At 44.6% G+C, this 19,638-nt stretch overlaps 1 protein-coding gene across 12 annotated transcripts in view; it reads right to left on the reverse strand.

Moving 5' to 3' along the window:
• Nucleotides 1-19,638, reverse strand: part of CHL1 (cell adhesion molecule L1 like) — a 131,756-nt gene that overhangs the window by 15,390 nt on the left and 96,728 nt on the right. For all 12 annotated transcript variants that reach the window (XM_032120390.1, XM_032120384.1, XM_032120392.1 and 9 more), the window contains 13 exons: nucleotides 14,278-14,409; nucleotides 13,550-13,687; nucleotides 12,785-12,896; nucleotides 11,952-12,118; nucleotides 10,212-10,377; nucleotides 8,900-9,024; nucleotides 6,599-6,700; nucleotides 6,194-6,391; nucleotides 5,002-5,072; nucleotides 2,454-2,676; nucleotides 1,131-1,246; nucleotides 770-974; nucleotides 420-542 (listed from right to left, as the gene is read on the reverse strand). In XM_032120390.1, the coding sequence (XP_031976281.1) occupies nucleotides 420-542; nucleotides 770-974; nucleotides 1,131-1,246; nucleotides 2,454-2,676; nucleotides 5,002-5,072; nucleotides 6,194-6,391; nucleotides 6,599-6,700; nucleotides 8,900-9,024; nucleotides 10,212-10,377; nucleotides 11,952-12,118; nucleotides 12,785-12,896; nucleotides 13,550-13,687; nucleotides 14,278-14,409 (1,878 nt within the window). The remainder of the gene's footprint in view (nucleotides 1-419; nucleotides 543-769; nucleotides 975-1,130; nucleotides 1,247-2,453; nucleotides 2,677-5,001; nucleotides 5,073-6,193; nucleotides 6,392-6,598; nucleotides 6,701-8,899; nucleotides 9,025-10,211; nucleotides 10,378-11,951; nucleotides 12,119-12,784; nucleotides 12,897-13,549; nucleotides 13,688-14,277; nucleotides 14,410-19,638) is intronic.

Raw genomic sequence — 19,638 nt, forward strand, 5'->3', positions numbered from 1 at the left:
ATTACTCAACACCATGACTCAGGTAGTTCTTTGCGTTTCTGCTGAGGCACCTTAGGGGGAGAGAAGCTCCCTGACATAATGTGCAGATCTATATTAATGTGGCTTCACAGAGTGCTCTCATCACAATTCACTTTGTATTAAATGAGTTTCACCTCAGTAAAATGCACCTACGATTTATGGGTCTTTTTAACCACTGCATTAGGTATAATTTGCCAAGATGAAATAATTGAATCAGCCCATAAATGTGGGACAGGGAATGGCAGCAACGGGAGCTTCCCTGGGAGAAGTGCATGGAAAACTTTCAGCTCTGGGAGCTGGCAGCAGCCTGCCCTCTGGCAGCCTCTGTGCACATCACACCAGCGAGTTTTCCTTAACTGCTCCTGCCTCAGTTCTAGACTCAAAGCAAACAAGGCACATACTTATCTGGTACTGCAGAATGTAGCCAGTGAGATGGCCATTGGCTTTCTTGGGAAGTCCCCAGGACAGAGTGACCGAGTCCTGGTCAAAGTTCAGGATCCTGAGAAAACGTGGTTGTTCAGGGACTGCAAGACACAGGGATGAGCTTTCAGAGGAGTGAACAGGTCTGTCCCTACAAATTCTTGTTAAATGAGGATACAATTTAGCTCAACACCCACAGCTTCCCTTTCAAGTGAAGGGTTCTGTGAATAGCGGAGTTTTTACAATCACCTTAAATAAGGAATCAACTCACCTTGTCACAAGGACAATTTCAATTTATGTCCCTCCATCCCATATTTTCCTCTTGTCTTACCTCCTTCTGGAGTTTCAAACACCACGGGGGAGCTCTCGGGGCCATCTCCTCTGGAGTTGAAAGCCAAAACTGTCAAGCGGAATTCACTGAAGGGCTCCAGGCCAGGAATCATCCCATAGTTCCTGTCTCCTACAAACGTTAGGAAGTGTTTCTCGGGGTGATGCCTCTTCCCATCCAGCATGCTTTTTGTTTTCCACCAGCTGACCTGCGTGGAGATTGGGATTTCTGTAACAAATTATGTTGTATGGGGCTGAGCATGATCATGATCTCTCTCACCTTCCCAAAATTGAGAGATTGCAATCTGGGACTCATGTAATACTTTATTCAACTATATACAAATATTTATAGAGAAATTTGTAACCTTGTAGCCTCTTAAGTGCCCACGAACTCTGTCCCTTGGTATCCCAAACCAGAAGACTTTGACCAGGGTGCTGTTCACAACCTCCACCGACACGCCCGAAGGAGCAGCATCTGGAACTGTAAAAACAAAAGTCCCAGGTGTTAAAGACTCTTCCAAGAGCCCGGATTCACGCTGTTCACAGCTCCAGGGCTTGGCTTGCCAGCTCCAGCTGTGCCACTTCACGCAGTCTCACTGCAGGCAAGCAAAAAGCCATTCCACCTGCATCCAGTGGGTGGAATGGGCCAATAAACATTATTTTTCCATTGCAGGGTTTTCTGCTGAGGGTTGGGATACATGTGCACTGGGACACATGAATTTCTCTACCAGTATTAATGATTTCCTGTTTCAAGCAATGCTTACAGCAGTGAGAAGAATAAAAAAATGATTAACACAGCACTCAAGAAGGCAATCATAAAGGTTTTCTTTATAATCAATTTCATTTTACAACTCAGCTCATTAAATAGTAGGATTTTAATCACTGCATAACACAGAGAGTTATTACAGTGCCTGAAAAAAAGGAGGCCTTGATCCACTGACAACTGAATTGCAAGGAAGATTTTCCACTGGTAGATACAAAATTAGACTCATCACATACAAAGAAAATAAACATGCTGTGGAGTTTCTTTCTTCTTGTTCTCACTATTCACCAGCTCTTCTGCACCAGCAAACCTTCCTGTTCCCACCTCTGGGTGGGCAGTGGGCATTCTCCTGTCTGACCCACTGAGTCCATTTCCAGCACTGAAACTCCAGCTGGGAGCCCTGGAAAGCCGTGGGACAGAAACCCGGGCTGGAGAAGACAACACGTTCTGCAAAGACTCATGGACAAGGTAACACCAGCACACACAGGAATGTGGCACTGTCTGTGAATTCACTTAAACACCCAGTGCCTGCGAGTTTGTCTCTAATTGTCAGAATATTTAACTTCTGACAGTGCTGAACTGTTGGGTCAAGCCTCAGAGAACACAAAGATTTTTTTTCCCACCAAGTACGACACGACTGCTACACTTCAGAGACTTCTCATGGACTGTGGCCTTCAAACAAGTACCCAGACTAAGCCAACAACTGAGATTAATGAGAGCACAAGTGACCTTTCCAAAAAAACCCCTCACGCTCCAGCAGGCTGGCATCCAGGCACCCAGCACGGGTCATGTCCATGCCTCATGGAGCCCCTCAAGCTGAGCACTGGCATTCCAGCAGCTTTGGGCTGCCTAATCCATCACTCCCCACCTGAGAGTTCTGCAGCACAAGAAACCCCCATTTTACAGGAAAATTCCTGCCACTCACCATCCTCTCCTGAATATCCAATGGTGATGTTTGGTTCTGGGCCAGATCCTAAATTATTCACTGCCTGGACTTTGATCTCATAGGGCACGAAGGTGGGGACGTTCCTCACGCTCAGGGAGTGTTTCTTCACCAGCTCCTCGTTCCAGTCGGTCTCGACGCCCCGCTGCCTCCAGCTGACTTTGTACTCCAGCCCTGGCCCGTTCCTCTCCATGGGCTTCAGCGGCTGGGAAAAGTTAAAAAAGATCTTTTCTGCCTTTGCTGTAATCACAGAACAGCAGCTGAAGGGGGGGGGGATAATTCTGGAATGTGTGTTAGAACACTGGGAGGCAAAAGGGGCAAAAAACCCCAAGCTTTGACTTTTTGCTGTCATTTTAATTTGAACATGACTGGAATAACAACATCATGACTTCAAGAGAAAGGAGGGTGAAAGGCTTGGATTAAAATCCAGGTTAATTGCTAGGAGCCATATTTCTGCATCCTACACACATCAGGTTTTGTTTTGCCACAGGTTTTCCTGTGTGATGTAAAACCACACGCCTTCAGCACAACTAAATTGCATGGTTTGGCATAAGGCCATGTGTGTGCCTTTTAGCAGAGATAAAATTTGCATTTTATCTTAGAATTTTATGTAGCACAGCAAGGTGGGTCATTAAAATTTAGGTTTGTTCTAACTACACACCAAATGCTTGAAATTATGCCTGGACATTTAATATGCAACTGCTGGTAAACCACTCTGCTTTTACCAATCAGCTGGAGAATTCATCCCAGCAGGGCTTCCAGCTAATTAACATGAATTTATAAAATATTAGGAGATGTATAGCAATAGCTTTTCATGAAACATCCTCAAGTTGAGTTTATTTCTCTGAAAATGCGCTACATTAATAAATAAAATTAAATAATCACCTACCCTACCAAAAAAGCTGAGGGTTTATTTCAGTCCACTGAAACAGCTGTGGGTGTTTCCCCATCATATAGTCTGCTTTTAATAATGGTTAAATATATGTAAATATGAAATATATAATAGCTGGTTTGTATCCAAGAGGTCTGACAGGAAACAGCTTCAAACACCAGCAGAAAGTGATGCCCCATTGATGCTCCTCATGCATGGGAAAACCTAAATTTGGGGGATCTGCAAAAATTCCCCTGATCTGCTCTGCTCTGAGGACCTTTGGGATGTCTGTGGCAAAGGAATTGGAACTGGGCAGCTTTCTCACAGGCACCACCTCCGTGGCACAGATCCCAGGGAATGGGATTTGCAAGAGAAGCTGGAGAAGTAAAAAATTCCTCCTAAAAAATGATTTCTCATATAGAGTTAAATTGTAGAACTGCTTGACTCTTATTTTGATCTCCATTAATGCTGCAAATCCTTGGCTGGAAATCCAGTCACTAAAGCTCAGCTGGTCTCTTAATCCAAAATAGGCAGATTAACATCATTCTGCAGCCTTTGTCTGTCAGAAATAGCATGTGCAGTGCCCAGCAGTTCCTCTGAAAAGCACACAGGAAATGCCAGAAATAAATGAATATCCTGTTTAACAACATTTTAATGATACAACAAGATTCAACAAAGCCTTCCCATCCCATTCTCTCCTTTCAGGCTCAGCTTTCACTTCCACTTTTGCCCTGTCTAAGCCGTGATTATGAACTTCCTGGTGCTCAAAGATGTGTTGGCCATCCCAGTATTTCCCAGTAACTGTACTGGGTACTAAAACTCTGCATTTCATTGATTCACTGAAGTTGGAAAAGACTCCCAAGGTCATTGACTCCAACCTTTTCTGAGAGGCAGGACTGTCTTCTCTGACCTTGGGCTAGAAATCCCACTCAAATCCAGCTCCATGGATCTTGAGGGCCATCTCCTTTTGGATGCAATTATACCCCAAACCATGAGTCCGCACTGGGGAAACATTTGTTGTTCTTTGCTGGGAGCAGCAGATTGAGGAGTAAATCTCATGCAAATTGTGCGCAATTCCAGCCTCAACAAAAACCTGCTTCCTTCCACAGTTGTGGATATTTGTGCTAAATGAAGGAATACATAATTCAACTGCTGGCACAGAAGCTCGAGGCTTAAAACGCAGGAAATTCAAAGTCTGGAAACCATACTCAAGACTTCCACATAATTCCTTTGATGCACATCACAGGCTTTGGAGGTTTATCCACATTCCTTTAGTTCCTGGTGTAAAAATTCAAACTCACATTCTCTTGGACAAGGGATCTGTGGTGTTTTTAAACTTCCAGGCTGGAAGGGCAGAAGCCATGAGCCACCCCTCCCCTCCCTGGGCCTGGCTAGTAATTTTAATTGCAGAGCAGGGTAAGACCACAATTACTTGAAGCAGTTTCTTGCATACAAGAAGCAGGGAAGAGCAAATTTTGGGATATTCTCACTATGCTTTACAGGACTTCCATATTTTTTTACATAACCTGTGATGTCAGACATAAGAAACAGTCTTCTGAAACCGAAAATGATACTGAAAATCCAGAATGCATTTAAGTCAAATTCCCCTTTCAGAAGAGTAAAGGGTCGTTCCTATAGGATTTGCTAATTGTGCCTTACCTCCCATTTCATCACCATCTCATTGGGCTCGGAAGCTTCGACTCGGATGTTCTCTGGGTTTTTATCTGGAGCTGAAACCACACAGGTGACAGGGTTAGTTTGCACATCCCATTTATTGGCACTTAGCATTTAAGTGCCAAAAAGGATGTGAAATTCCCCTATTAGTGACAGGCACTTAAACAAAAAGCATTCATGAGATGAATTACTTGGATCAGCAAAGCTGATGGGACCCAAACACGGCGTTTATGCAGTTTGGATTCCTAACTGCCCCTGTTGGTTGGAGCCACCAGCTAACATGGAACTGTGACTTTTGGATTTGAGAGCACCAGATGTAGGGGGATTAGGAGGGAGAGATTTTTCTCCCTGTGGGGGTAGCAAACAGAAGGTGCATCATTAGAGGGACACACACAGCTGAAAAGCTGAAGGACCTGGAATTGGAGTAAATGGGGGAAAAAAGAGAAAAAATGCCAAGGAATGCAAAGGCTGTGCTGAGCAGTTGGCCTCTAAAATGACTTTCAGGAAGACGTTTTCTGCCCCAGTGAATGCTCTGTAAATGAAGATTTTTGACAAGCTCAGTGCTCTTGAAAGGCTCCCTGTAAACCCAGCCCTTCTCCAGGGACTGCTTGTCCATGGAGGGCTGCAAAGGGTGGAAAATCAGCAGAGTGGGGTGCTGGAGCTGTAGGAAAACCCAGAAGTGTGGACTCCTCCTTTTGGCATCCTCAGGAATTTTATGCAGCACACCAAGTTCGGTGATTAAAATTTAGATTTGTTTTAAGTGCACATCAAATACTCAAAACAACACTTGGACATTTGATGTGCAACTGTGGACTGCTCTTTTTTACCAGTTGCTGAAGAATTCATCCCAGCAAGGTTCCCATCTCATTAATATCTATAATATCAGAACATGGCTTGTCACAAGACATCCTCCAGCTGATATTATCTCTCTGAAAATGCACTGCTTTAGTCAATACAGTCAATTTAAATGGCCACCTGCCTCACCAGAATTGCTGAGGGTTATTCCAGTCCACTGAACCAGCTGGGGGTAATTCCTACTTTTAATAATCCCTGAGGTTGCCACTGAGCAGTTCAAGCGACCCTGATATCTTCACGCCCTCTGGAGCACGGGAGGGCACAGATATTCCTCAAAAAACACTGAAAATACTAATATTTGGGAAACCAGAGCCAGGTTTACCAGCTGGAGGGGTTGCATAACGCAGGGATGGTTTGCTGGGCTGGCTCCTGCCCACGGCGTTCACGGACACCACACGGAACTGGTAATTCACATACGGGGCCAGGGACAGCAGGGCCGTGGTGTCATCCCCTGGCACTCTGCTGAGCTCCTGCCACCTCCCCGGCTCCCAGTGGTTCTCTTCAAACTCTATAATTGATTCTGGGCAGGAAAAGAGACAAAAAACAAAGGAAAAAAGATAAAAAACCAACTTAGTGTGAACAGCGTGGGTGGAAATGAACTTACAACAAATGAACTGTCATATAAAGTGATTAAACCTGGCCATCAGCAGGGTTTGTGTCCTGTGACAACCAGGATGTGCCACAGTTCTGAACAGCACCAAAAATTATGCTGAAAACCCCTTCCTACCATTAACAGGGCTGTTGTGGCTGGCCCCAGCTTTCCAGGAGAGTCGAACGCTCCGGTTTTGGTTTTCCGAGAGCTGGAGGTCTTCTGGTGGGTCAGGAACATCTGAGAAATAAAGAAGTGTCAGGAGAACAGCAAGGTGTTTCTGTTTGTCCTGTAATTTTCCAGAGGGTTAGAAGAGCACAGTCAGTGAAGACAGTGGTGAAACACCTGCTGATTTCAAAATGGACAGACTGAGGAAAGTGGGAATTGCTTTGAAAGATCCATTTTCTTACAGAAAGCCAGGCTGAATCTTCTGGTGCTGATTTTTCCCTTGTAAACACAGCATCCTTCTCTGATTTATCTCCCTCTACCCTCACTGCTGTGCTTGCAGCAAGAGATTCTTCTTTCCAGATCAGCCCCAGGATCTATTTAATCATTAATGGTATCGACACTGCTCTGAGCAGGACGTTGTGTCAGCATCACTGGGATTTACCCTGGGACAAACCAGAGTGGGAGAAGGTGACTCAGCTCTGGAAGTTATTGAGCTTGGCCTTTGAGGGTGTGAGTGAAAGGAGAACATTCATTATCCCAGCCATGGGGATCTACATTAATGGGAAACTGGGAAATTCACTCCCTGCCAGCTCAACTAATGCTGCCCCAACTAAACTTTTGGCTGACCATGTCATTTCGTACAGAAAAACCAGTGATTTCCACCACCAAGACCATCCTTGTCACTGTGAAACAAATTCACTGTGTTTGTACTGGTTTTTTTAAATTACAATACTGAGTTTTCATCTCAGGGTACATCAAGAAGTCAAAAAGTTTGTATTTGGAATTTTTTTTTCCTTTTCTTTGCATTTCTTTCCCAATTTCTCTGGTACCTGGGGAAAATCAGGAAAGCATAGTTTAATCTACAGGCATTTTGCTGTTCTATCCTCAGAGCATAGCTGGTTAACATTAAAGATATTAATTTAAAGATGGTGATGGTGCATCTTACAGATACTCAGCCCTCTACCTGTTCATTAAACACACAACAAATACTTAGAATTATTCTAACAGAATATTTATTTTACTCTTAGTTGCCCCTATTCTGATGTCTCCATCTGTACCATATTTAGTTCTTCAGTCATCCCACAAGTCCTTGATTGCCAAAACCTGAATTTTTCACTTGGAAAATAACAGATGTTATTAATTCACCCAGACCTTTCTCACATACAATAAACAAGGGAAAAGAGCACAAAACTGTTTTTCTTCTTCTGCAAACCACCTTTTTAAAAGGAATAAAGTGCTTTATGAAATTTTCATAAGTGAAGCAACAAAGAGTCTACAAACATTTTGAATTATACAGCACTGAAGGACACAGCACCATAAATAATGCGCACGGCATCTTCCTAATTTACTATTTACTGAAAAATATCACTCCTTTAAAGTGGAAAAACATCTTGAAGGGCAGATTGACTTACTCCTTGCTGCAGTCACTGCCAGCAATAAATAAAAACGTAAAATGAAGCAAAATTAAATGTAATTAAAATGACGCAAAGCTGTCAGAGAATCACAAAATCACAGAATGGTTTGGGATGGAAGGAACCTTGAAGATTATCTAATTCCAGGCCCCTGACATGGGCAGGGACACCTTCCACCAGACCAGGCTGGCCAAAACTGTGACCACAAAGCAAAATTTTGGCTGTTGGCTGCTGCCCTTGGGTGCCATGGGTGCACAGCACTCCACAAGTTCACCCTCTTAATTCCAAGTGGTCCTTCAGGGAGGGATGCAGGTTGAGGATGCTCATGCAAGGCCAAGCTTCAGACCACGGCGGGTCAAGGTTCTTCTCTGCTCTTTGGCCCTGGACAATCATTTATGCTCAGGTTCACAGAGATAATGAATCCTTTCAGGTGCTTAACTCTCACTGATCTTCTGAGGAGCTGCACATTCAAACATTGGCCTGATGGCCTTCAAAAAATTGTCCAATTCTTGTGCAAACCTCCAGCAAAGTGGGGTGAAGGATTGACCAAAGACTTCAAAGCAGCAGCAGAGCCATTCTTAATATGCTCTTAAACCTTCCAGCCTGGGCAACTCCTGTAGCCACTGAACTGAGGCAAAAATACTGCCTCATCTTACTGCAACAAAGATGAAAATAAATTGAGTTTGTGTCAGCATCGCCATTCCTGGAGATAAGGGACAGCACAGCTGAGGTTAAGGAGTGAGAGGCTCTGTGAAATTGGGTTATTGAGGCTCTGTGAAAAGAAGCAAAGAAGCAGAAGTGCTGCAGTGGCAATTCCTCCTGCAAGGAGCTGTTTCCACAGTGGGAAAATCGACCTTACCCAGAACGATGAGCTGCGCCTCGGCCTTGGCAGTGTCCAGGGCAGTGCTGGCCACACACATGTAAACTCCCTGATCCTCCAGGAGAACGCTGGATATGAACAGGGTATCCTTGTCCAGGACTATCCTGCAGGGCCAAAAAAAAAAGTTAATAAGGATGAGAAGAATTTCTAAGATGAATATGGCACACAGACGTTGTTCTCCAAAAAAACCGTTTGTGAAAGAACTTGGCACAGGACATTTTCATTAAATAAAATAACACTGGGCCTGTTACATTAAAATGTAATTGTGGCTCTGCTCTACACTGTGCTGAGGACTATTATTTGTGTTTTGTGGCAATTTAGCCTCTGTGGCTGGAGACTGGCCTGTCAATCCTGCTCTGAAAAGAACCACATGGAGATGCACTGCATGAGCGTCTGGGACATAGGATATTGGCACGTCATTAATGAGATAAATATATGGGGTTTATGATGGAATTTTTTAAAAGGTTGAGGGCAACTGAGCATTCCCAAGGCACTTGTGTCATGTACAAAGCACCAGGGAAGCTGCCATGAATCCAAGGACATGGACTCTGGGGCAGACACGGCATTTCCATGGCACTGCCTGCCCTCTCTACCAGGGCTCCGCGGGATTTTCAGCCTCTCCAGCACTGCAGTATTTAGGAAGCCATCTCTCTCCTGTGGTAATTAATAAAGACATCTGACTGCCCCCTGTGGGACCCCTCCTATGGAGTAAAGGCTGAGCTCCAACCCCTTGAGGCCAATGGAACTCTGGAGGTCAATGGAAACCCAAAAACAGGGCAAAATTCAGCCTGGACCTGGCAAATCCTAAGCTCACGTGTAGGAAAAATTCATTGCAGAATCCCTGAAAGCTGTTTTTCATCACTTCAACATTGCAAAGACTTTTTTTTCGACCAAATAACTGCAAACTGTAGGAAAATGCTGGTTCCACTGAAGTGGAGAAACAACCTGCACTGGGGTGAGGGCTGTGTTTTTGGGTTGGGCCAAAATTTACGCTATATATAAAATATATATATGTATTATATATATTTATTAATATATAACTTTCTGTGCTGCTGTGATGGTGAGAGAGTTAATAAACCCCAAAACCACTTGGCTCAAATCTCACAGCGCTGCATTTATATTTAGCTGTGTATAAAATGCAGATCTCTTGGCACATCGCATGAAGAATTCTTTGCAGACATAAATTTGCATTTCAAGCTATTAAGGCTCATGTTTAATGAAACTCCTGCTCCAGCACCACACCAGATTATTCAGCTGAGATCAAGAACAGCCTTGTTCCTTCCCCACTCACCTGCCACCCTCCGTGCTGTTGACTGGCAGCTCATCTCCATCCTTCCTCCAGGATAATTTAAAACTGTGTTTCAAGTGGGAATCGTACTCAGCCTGGCATTTCAATAGAATTGAATGTGATTTCAGCACTCGGGGGTTCTTCGGAGTAACAACAAGTTTTGTAGCGTCTGATTGATCACAGAAAAACACTTTGATTAGGAGAGAGAGGGACTATTACATCAAATTTTCACCAAGCACTTCATCTATTCAAATCAACCTCAGGAGCAACAACCATGTCTTTTTTTTTTTTTTTTTTTTGTTATATATACAAACATTTGAAGTGAAGGATGGTGGGGTTTGAAATAGATATTTGCCAGGATTTAATTTTTTTATCTTGAAACATTTTTTGATCTTGAAATATTTTGTATCTTGAAACATTTTTCAGTTCGCTCCAAAGCAAAGGGCTCCAGAAAAAAAAAAATCCACCAAAAAAAAAGTTACAGGTGAAAATCCTTGTTAGCAGCCTGTCATTAAATGGATGATAGAAAAAAAAGGCTTGAATATGATTTTTATGTCTAACTGCCATTTGAAATAAGCTTTGGTAATGATCCAAGAAAAATTACAAGCTTATTAAAGTCAAGTGAGAAAAAATTATTGCAATCAAGTTTGTTCTTTTAATTGACTGTAATGTGAATGCAGAAACAGATGAATAAGTAAGAAGAAAGCACTAAGCTAAATTTATTTCTGCAGTGAAATGTTGCTCTGTGAGAATTTCATTGTACATTTTCATGTTTATTATCACTGTAAAATTCACAAAGCCAAGGGAGTGGGTGGAAATGGAACACAAAGAGTGGGATTTTTCCTCAAGTTTGTCACAGCAAACCTACATCAGAGAGCACTTTAGAGGACTTTGCTAATTGAGTATTTAAGGGGCTGTTTTATTGGCAAGCCCTAAATCCTAAGTAAATTTGTAGAAAACCCACTAAGTGCCACCTGCGTGCTCAACAGGAGCTGCCCACTTCCATCACACCCTCCAGGGAAAACCCCTCCTGCCAACCAAGCACAGAAATCCCTTCAAACAGAGCTGCAGCGCAAGGGATGGAGCTAAAATTTAGAAGTAAACACATCTGAGGAATTTTTTTTTGCTCTGTTTACAAATATTTATCAGCAAACAGGCAAAAAAGCCCAGGGCAAAATCCTTAAAACAGCAGCACCCCCAACTTATCCTGCAACGTGCTTGGTATCCACTCTGGGAATTAATCCAGTCTGGGATATGCCTTCTGATCAACAGATGGGAAGGAGTTTTAGGGAAGGGAGAATCTCACAGCTGAGGGAGAAGCAGGAGCACATCTGGATCAACAAGGACCTCACCAAGCCCAGGAGCACAGGGAGGGCTCCCAAGGGTCAGTGTAACAGGGCCAGTGGCAAAAAGGAGAGACAATCCTTTCAAGCTAATGGAATTGATGGATGTGCAAATTGCACATTTTTGGTGGCTTGTGCAGCTTCTGCAAGCATCCAGAAGAAAGTGAGCACCATGTGTAAGCATGGAGAAATCCAGCTGTAAATTTGGGACTATTTTAAAGGCTACATACATATGTGACCTGTCACAATTTCAGGTTGCAATATCCAGAGAATTCCTAAATTTACAGAATAAATCTGCACCCTGGACCGAATATTTACTTGTTACATATTTCCCGAAGAATTGCAGACATCAAACCTTAGCAGTTGTGAATTATTTTTCTGTTCTCAAGCGAGACCTCACCCCTTATATCCAGATTAGCAGTGATTGCTCTTTTCCCCACAGAATTTGCAGCCCAGCAGGCGTAGGATCCCGAATCCTCCTTCTTTGTGTCCCTGATCTCCAGTGTGCCGTTCTTGTTTAACTCATAGCGGAATGCTGAAAGGGGCTCTATGCTGTCATCCTTCGTCCTAAAGATGAGAAAAACAGGTCTGGGTTACTTCAGGAAGTGTTGTTTCAGGACTAGGGGTTATTGCAGGGGAATTTTGGGACTCGGCTTTGCCAATGAGCAATTAAAGTCAGGATTAGTGAGACACTTTATCCACGTGCAGCAAATCATAAAGGGACTTAAGAGTCCTGCACACCAAACCCACAGTGTCTAAAAAGGTCTCTAAAATACTCTTTAATCTACAGCTGCCACCTGCAATTTTATTGCACCTGTCACCTGCTATGACAACCCTGTGATTTCCAACCCTATGGAAGCATGTCCAGGTAAATGAGTTCTGTAAGTCACTGTGTTTCCACCTCAATAATAGGTCCAAACTTGAAGAGTTGCCAGCATTAAACTGATGAAGCTGCAGCAGGATCTGGCTATAAACGGCATGGCTTTGCTTAATTTATAGCCTGGCACTTGTCTCATGCAGGTATTGGGGACTTCCAGGAACTCTTTTCTTACAAACCAGTTCTTCAGAATTCTTAAAAGTGCATTTAAACACAGAAAACTTACATTATATACGGTTCTGTTACAGACTTCTATTCTTAACTCCACAAAATAATAACCAGCAGACTTTTCAAACTTGTGTGAGCCTGTAGGAACTTGTTTCACATGGAAAAAACCCCAGTTCCCAGTATCTCACCATCTGATATCTGCTGCAGGTGAAGCAAAGATGTCACAGTGCAGGAAGGCGCTGTAACCCACGACTGTGGCGTAGTTTTCCCCATCTGAGGTCAGTATCAGGGGGGCAATATCTGCAGGAGGGAATGCAAGGTGAGCACACTGCATTTCAGAACTGGGAATGTAAATATCAGCCCTGCATCATCCCCTCTTCCAGCAAGGATGAAAGGCTGAGGGGTTTAATGAGAATTTCACAGCTGTTTGGAAGAGTTGCACTGAGCAACCGAGCTCTCGTAAGCTTCACTGACAGAGGTAAGAGGGATTTACTGCTGGACATGTCAGAAATCGAAACATCCAGGAGAGAAAATAGACTCAGTTCCGCTGCCTCCGGAGATGTTTTTTTATTAAATAAATTCCCCTCACTCTCTTTCTTCAAAGAACAGACTGAGCATCACAACTGAAATCAAAGATTAAAACTACACTTAATAATTCAAAACCAGAGGTGTGGTCACAATACAATCCCCAGTGGTTCCACTATGTTTGAATTCAGGTTTTTGAGCCCAACCACAACCATGTTTTTAAAGTATATCAAAGCTCAGGAGTGCCTGTGCTAAGCACATAACACTGCCCATGGTAAAACTTGCTGCATAAATTTGGACAATATTTCTTAAAATCTGGGGCCAGTCCAAAGGAACCATGAGATGGTGACAAGCCCCAGGCTGCTCAGAGGATTCAGCCTGGAGGTGTTGGATGTGATCTCTGGGAGGGGACAGCCTGGGAGACTCACTGAGGATGTTGACGTTGGCACTGGCCAGGATGGTGCCATGCTTGTTGGAGGCCTCACACTGGAACACAGCGCTGTCCTGCAGCTGCAGGTTGGTCAGGCTGATCTCCCTGGTGGAGATTCTCCCTCGGAAAGTCCTGCCTGGAAAACACCAGATTGTGTCAGGAGCTGGAGGAACACTGTGACTGGGGCGTTCCCAGGCTCTCCTCACTGCTTGGAAGCCAAAGGAAAGGACATCTTGAGGATCAAACCAAGACCTTGCCCAACAGCTGGTGAGTTCCAGGGCCCTGCCTTTGCCAGCAGTCCCGTGGCCTGAGGAAAGTGCTCCAGAGCACCAAATTCCAGTAAATTCCCCACAGAGACTTTCTAAGATTATAATAATAACAATAATAGTGCTACACCAGTGCTCTCCAGCCACTTGGGCTTACTCAGGAGCACAAAGGAGCCCTCTAGCTGTCCCAGATCCCCAGAAGATGGGAGAGTTACAGGAGAGGCAGAGGCAGCACCTCAAAGGTACCCATGCTCCACACGTGCAGCGTTCACCCCACCCTCTTCTAGATGCCACTTAAATATTACTTTATTTAAGTAAATAAACATTAATCGTATCTAAAGAGGTGCCAAAGCAGGCATCACCCAGTGCGTTAGGACTTGTGGGCCCCCTCCCACCGGGTGCCACACAGGCACATCCCACTGGACACGGCCTGGAGCAGCACACCGGCCCCTGCACGTACCATCGATGGGCATCCCGTTGAGCTTCCACTGGATGCTGGGCTCGGGGTTCCCGATGGCCTCGCACAGCAGCACCAGGTTGGTCCCCACGCTGTAGACCCCACCTTCGGGCTTCTTCAGCCACTGGGGAGGCTCTGGGAAAAGGGACAGGGCAGGGATCAGTCGCAGCCCAGCGTGTGCCTCTGCTGTAGCCGGGATCCTCCAGGAGATGGCAAACGAAGCCAACACTTCCCAGCCGCTCCTCGCAGCCCAGCCCGCGGCTGAGCTGCATTCCTTCTATTCCCGATGCCGGGAAAGGTAAACTCAGGATCGGCACACACCAATCCTGTCCCCTTCAGGCCTGCTGAGTGTCCGGCAGGCGGAGGAACGGGCAGTGTTTATCCAAGTGGAAAAGGAATGCACGCGGGAGGTGAGAGGCTGGGAAGGAGGGAAAGGATCAGTGTCTCCACAAGGACCCTCAGAGGTGACTGACGTTTATCAAATGAGGCGAGACTATTACAGCAAGGCAAACAAGGTGTAAATACCCATCCAGCTCAAATCTTCCTCCCTAAGCACGAGCAAGAGGCTCCCACCGCCTTTCCCGGGAGCTGACAGAGCTCCAGGACAGGGCTGATCCACCTACCCCTCTCCCTGTGCTAGGAACTGCACCATCACCCCGATTTCCTGTTTTTCCATCGTGTATCCAGACCAGAGGCTGATCCGTAACACGTTTAGGAATGGTAGAACATTCTCTCATGGCTGGGGATGAGAGGTTTGGGTGCCCACAGGGTGGTGGTAGAGGAGCAGCCATGTGCGGCTGCGCTCCCCGTGCTCTTCCAGCTCTGGGAAACCTCCTCTGCAGAGCAGCCCATGAGCATCAGGTACCCAAACCTCGTTGGGAAAACACACCCATAATGAGGGAAGGGAGATGAAGGGGAGAAAAAGAGAATTTATCTCATAAATGCCTAATTTACTGACTGAACGCAGGTCCCTGAGCCTTCAGTGGACAGCCTCAACCCGAAACACAGCCTTGAATTCATCATTTCCCCTTGAAAGGCACCAAAGGTAGAGATTTTAACACCAGACCTGATACTGCCTTTTCTGCAAGTGCTGAACAGCACACTGGGCCTCTTTCCTTACTAGAAAAGGTGAGCTAATGTAGGGAAAAACGTGAGGATTCATTAGTTAATGCTCAGAAAATGCTTTGAAGATTAACAGAGCTGTTGCCTGGTAACACAGCAACAGATGTTATCAGTGAGATATGCTCAACCAAAACATCAGTGCTCACACTCACACAGACATTTAAAAGTGACACCCCTAGAGTGGGATGCACTGCCACACCCAGATCGGCATTCCCACAGGAGAAAACCCAGGAGTGGTTTAATCAACACAGAAAGACTGAAGTCAAATTCAAGCCACTAAAGCTTATTTAAAATGATAAGATCATCCCATTTCCTTCACACAGCAGAGATTCTCCTACCACCATCCTCACTCAGTGCCACCTCCCGTCCCACAGTGACATGACCACATCTGTCCAGCTTCCTGGGATTTGGCTCCATGGAAAAACTCTGCAAACATTTTGGTTTTGCAGATCTTTTTCCTTCTCTCTCATATATATCACGGTTTCATCAGAAAAAGACGAGTCAAAGGCATGGAGGTGAAAAGGTCTCTAGCAGTCCTGATTAAAGGGTTGATTTGGAATTTTTCCTCTAAATCTGCCACAAACTCAGTACCTGAGACAGGATATTCCTTGTTTTGGAGACAGCAGGCACAGGCTGAATAAAAACCACCTGGAATATCCCTTCCTATCTCCACCTGTGCCCACACTCCGGAAATGTGAGCTGATATTTGGTGTCACTGCTTTCCTTTCCCAGCACGGAATTGCTGTGGGTGCTCCAAGGAAGTGATGAGGCTGTGAAGTCAGAGGCAATGAGATTTTGCCAGGTGTGAAATGCAATTTCACAGGAAGGCTGAGGAACCTCTTTCCACGTGGCAGAGGTGCTGTACCGCTTAAAGTATACAAAATACAACAAAATATACACGTATTTTTTAGCAACTCCAAAATCCAGGGGTTGGATAATCAAAGAGTTAATCTGGAAGGGCAAATATTTCCCTGCATCATTTATTCTTCCTGGTAAGAGTAATCAATTTTCTCCTTCTGACTGATTTATGTCTTTATGGGAAATACTGACAGATCCAGAAATGAAAGTGATCTCAAATGGGCATCTCCTGCATCCTTCTGGAGCAGAGCAGGATAATCTCCACCTAAAACATCCACTAAGGATCCAAACGTTCCCCTCAGCCTCTTCCACGAGTAGAACAAATCTGGGACATCTAACCAGCTTCTGCCCTGCTGCAGTTCAACTCTCCCATCTTCCATCACCCCCAGGGAAGTTTGTGGAGAAACTTCCATTCCTCTGCAGGCCATTGTGCATTCCCCAGATGTAATTTTTCCTAAATTAAAGGTATCTGTATTTTTTCCCCTCAGATACCACAATTCTGAGCTCTGTGACCATCCCTGTGGCCTTCTCCTGACCTATCCTGAACAAGTGCATGATGTAAACCTGATTACTTTAGGTGAGGCCTTCTCAGTTCTCAGCAGTCTCTTACACCACCACTTTTTTTATACTTTCCAGGCTGATTTTTGCCTTTTCTGCCAGACTAACACTTCCCAGCGATGCTCCCCGTGCCACGCAGTGGATTCTCTGGATGAACCCAACCAGGCATTTCCCAGTCTGTGCTGATGAAGCCAATTAGTGCTGCCTGGTGAGAACTGCTCTGCACTTGTGCTTACTGAAGCCCGTCCTTTTTATCCCACACCACGTCCCCAGTTTGTCAAGTGCGTTTCAAATTCTCCTCACATCTTCCCAAGGGCTGGGGATCCATCCCACTCCAGGGCCAGCAGCAGCTGCTGCTGTTACCACCTTGGGCTCTGCATCCCTGTTGGAGCAATTTTCCAGTGAAACAGAAAGTTTGAGCCTGATTAAAACACCCGGTTCTGCTTCTGCCTCCCATTAATTTAATCTCTTTTCTTTTTCTCTGGCTGAGTAATAAAAGTATTATGAGACAGAACTGCAAAGGCCCTTAGCTATTACATCATTACTATAATTAATCATTATATTGTAACAATTATTTCTATTAAACCCCATCTAGGAGCCTCAACCAAGATCAAAGTAACTGTAGATCATTGTGATCCTGCAAGGTTTTGAGGTTACATGTACATTTTCTGTTGGGTTTGGTGAACTACAAACCATAACCATATAAACATTTGAAGCCAAAACAATTTGTGGGCTTGCTTTGCTACTTTTTTAAAAAATAATCCTCTCTCATTTTAAAAACAACAGTGGGGTTTTCGTGTCTGCTCAGGTATTCCAGGCTACATCTCCCCTTGCAAAGAGAGATTAAAGTGCTCAAACAGTCAAGCAATTTGCTTGCTGAATATTTTCATATGCTTGGTAATGACTGCCTGAATCTTTGCCCTCAGACTCGGTAGGATTAGCAAGTGGGCTGCATGCAAATATCATTAAAACTGGTGTTTAGAAGGGTGGGGTGTTGGTTTGAGATCCTCAGATACCACAAAGAAGAACAGAAAACGTGGCATAGTGACAGAAAAGCCCTGCTTTACACCTCAGCACTCCACTGAGGATGGCTGGAGGTTAATAACAGATAATTTTTCTTCCATTTTTAATTTTCTTCTCCCTGCATGCATCCTGGGAGAGGAACCTGTCAGGTGTGAGGGAACCCCACGTCAGCACAAGCTCCCTGAAGCCTCCTGAAATTAATGCTCATGGCAGAGCTCAGGATCTGCCCTTGAGTGTGCTCACAGGGGCTCCTGCAAGAATGATGAACGTGTCCATCTGTGATTAATGACAGCGACGTTTGCTGTTCAGAAATTGTAGAAGACAACAGTGTTTGGGCTCAGTTTTACCTTGATACCTTGGATGTGAGGTGACTCCTGATGGGAAGAATCCCTGCTGGTGACAGGAGCCACCATTAGTTACACACACGGAAAATGGATTTAATAGCAATTGCAAAAGCAATTTTTTACATTGCAATTGCTGGAGTGGGATTATTTCCTTCTTTTCTCTTTTTCTAAGCACTTGTTTGTTAATAAGCAGGAATAACAATTTGCCAGGAAGTTTTCTTTTCTCTGGAGACTGTGGGAGAGGAAGGTCAATATTCTAAACTGCAAAATTAATGTTATTTCTCTGGTATTTTAGTTTCTGCAGCTCCTGCAATTTCTTTGAAGGGATCGATTTTTGCAGCCGAGAAAATCATAGCCAGATTGTTAAAATATTCTGCTACAGCAGAGATGCTCCACACCATCTGGAAGGATTTCTAGGAGTCAGCACTTCCCCTCCATCGCAGCTGAGAACTTGCCATGCCCTGGGATCCTCCTCTGCCACACGCCCAGCACAGGAAAGAGGAGTGCAAGGGACATGGTTGGGTCAAGTGAATGGAGATGGTTCATCAGCCACTGGGAGAAAAATCTTTTCCTCAGGTGATGAGCAAATACAGAGCAGAGAGCTCAAAGTGCTCTTCTCCCATCAAAAATCTGGTGAGCATGGAGGGGTGAAGAGCCCAGATGAAAATGAAGCAGTTGGAAGATTCCAACAGGGTAAAACTGCCCAGGATTTATTTTGTTTTTTAAGTGCAGAGCAGAGGTTGGAGCATTTTTCATCAGGGAAATGTTTTCAGCAAGTTTTTCAGCTGGGCCTCAGGATTCACATTTTGGGCAGAGAAAGTGGCAGGGAGAGTTCTTGGCTCTGTAAAGACTCCTCAGAGCTCTGCCTGGATCCTAGGAAAGGGCATCTCCACCTGGTGCACACCTTAGGGTTTGGGCAGAAGGGAGAAAGGAGCCTTGGATACTCAGTGAGGTGACAAAAAGGGTCATATTTCCATTTTTTAAACCACTAAAAATAGTTGAAAGTATTTTTTTACTTTGTTTCACAAGTCTTTATGATACTTTTCAGGGATTACACAGAAAACACTCTCAGCTCAGGTTGTGCCTATACAGAAATCCCAGCAAAGGGACAGGTGAAGGAGACAAGGGGTGGTACCTTGTCTGCTCACTGAATTTTCACAGCCCTCCCTAAGAACCCACTTTTAGTGGAAACCAAAGCAAAGGACTTGAGCTAAATGCCCCTCTGATCCAGCCCAGTATGGCCATTTTCACAGAGTTTAAGAGCAAAAAGAATAATTAGATCTTTTTGTCTGACATTCAGCTTAGTACAAGACATTTCATCAGTATCTCTGCTTGACTCCCTCCCATCTTTTAGATATTGAAGCTGCCCACATATTTATATCGCTCACTGCTTTGTAAGGCCTTCATGGTTCAGGGGAAAAAAAAAGCAGCATTATTTATATATTTTTTGTTTGGTTTA

Source organism: Corvus moneduloides, chromosome 11, assembly GCF_009650955.1.
Source record: "Corvus moneduloides isolate bCorMon1 chromosome 11, bCorMon1.pri, whole genome shotgun sequence".
NCBI lineage: Eukaryota > Metazoa > Chordata > Aves > Passeriformes > Corvidae > Corvus > Corvus moneduloides.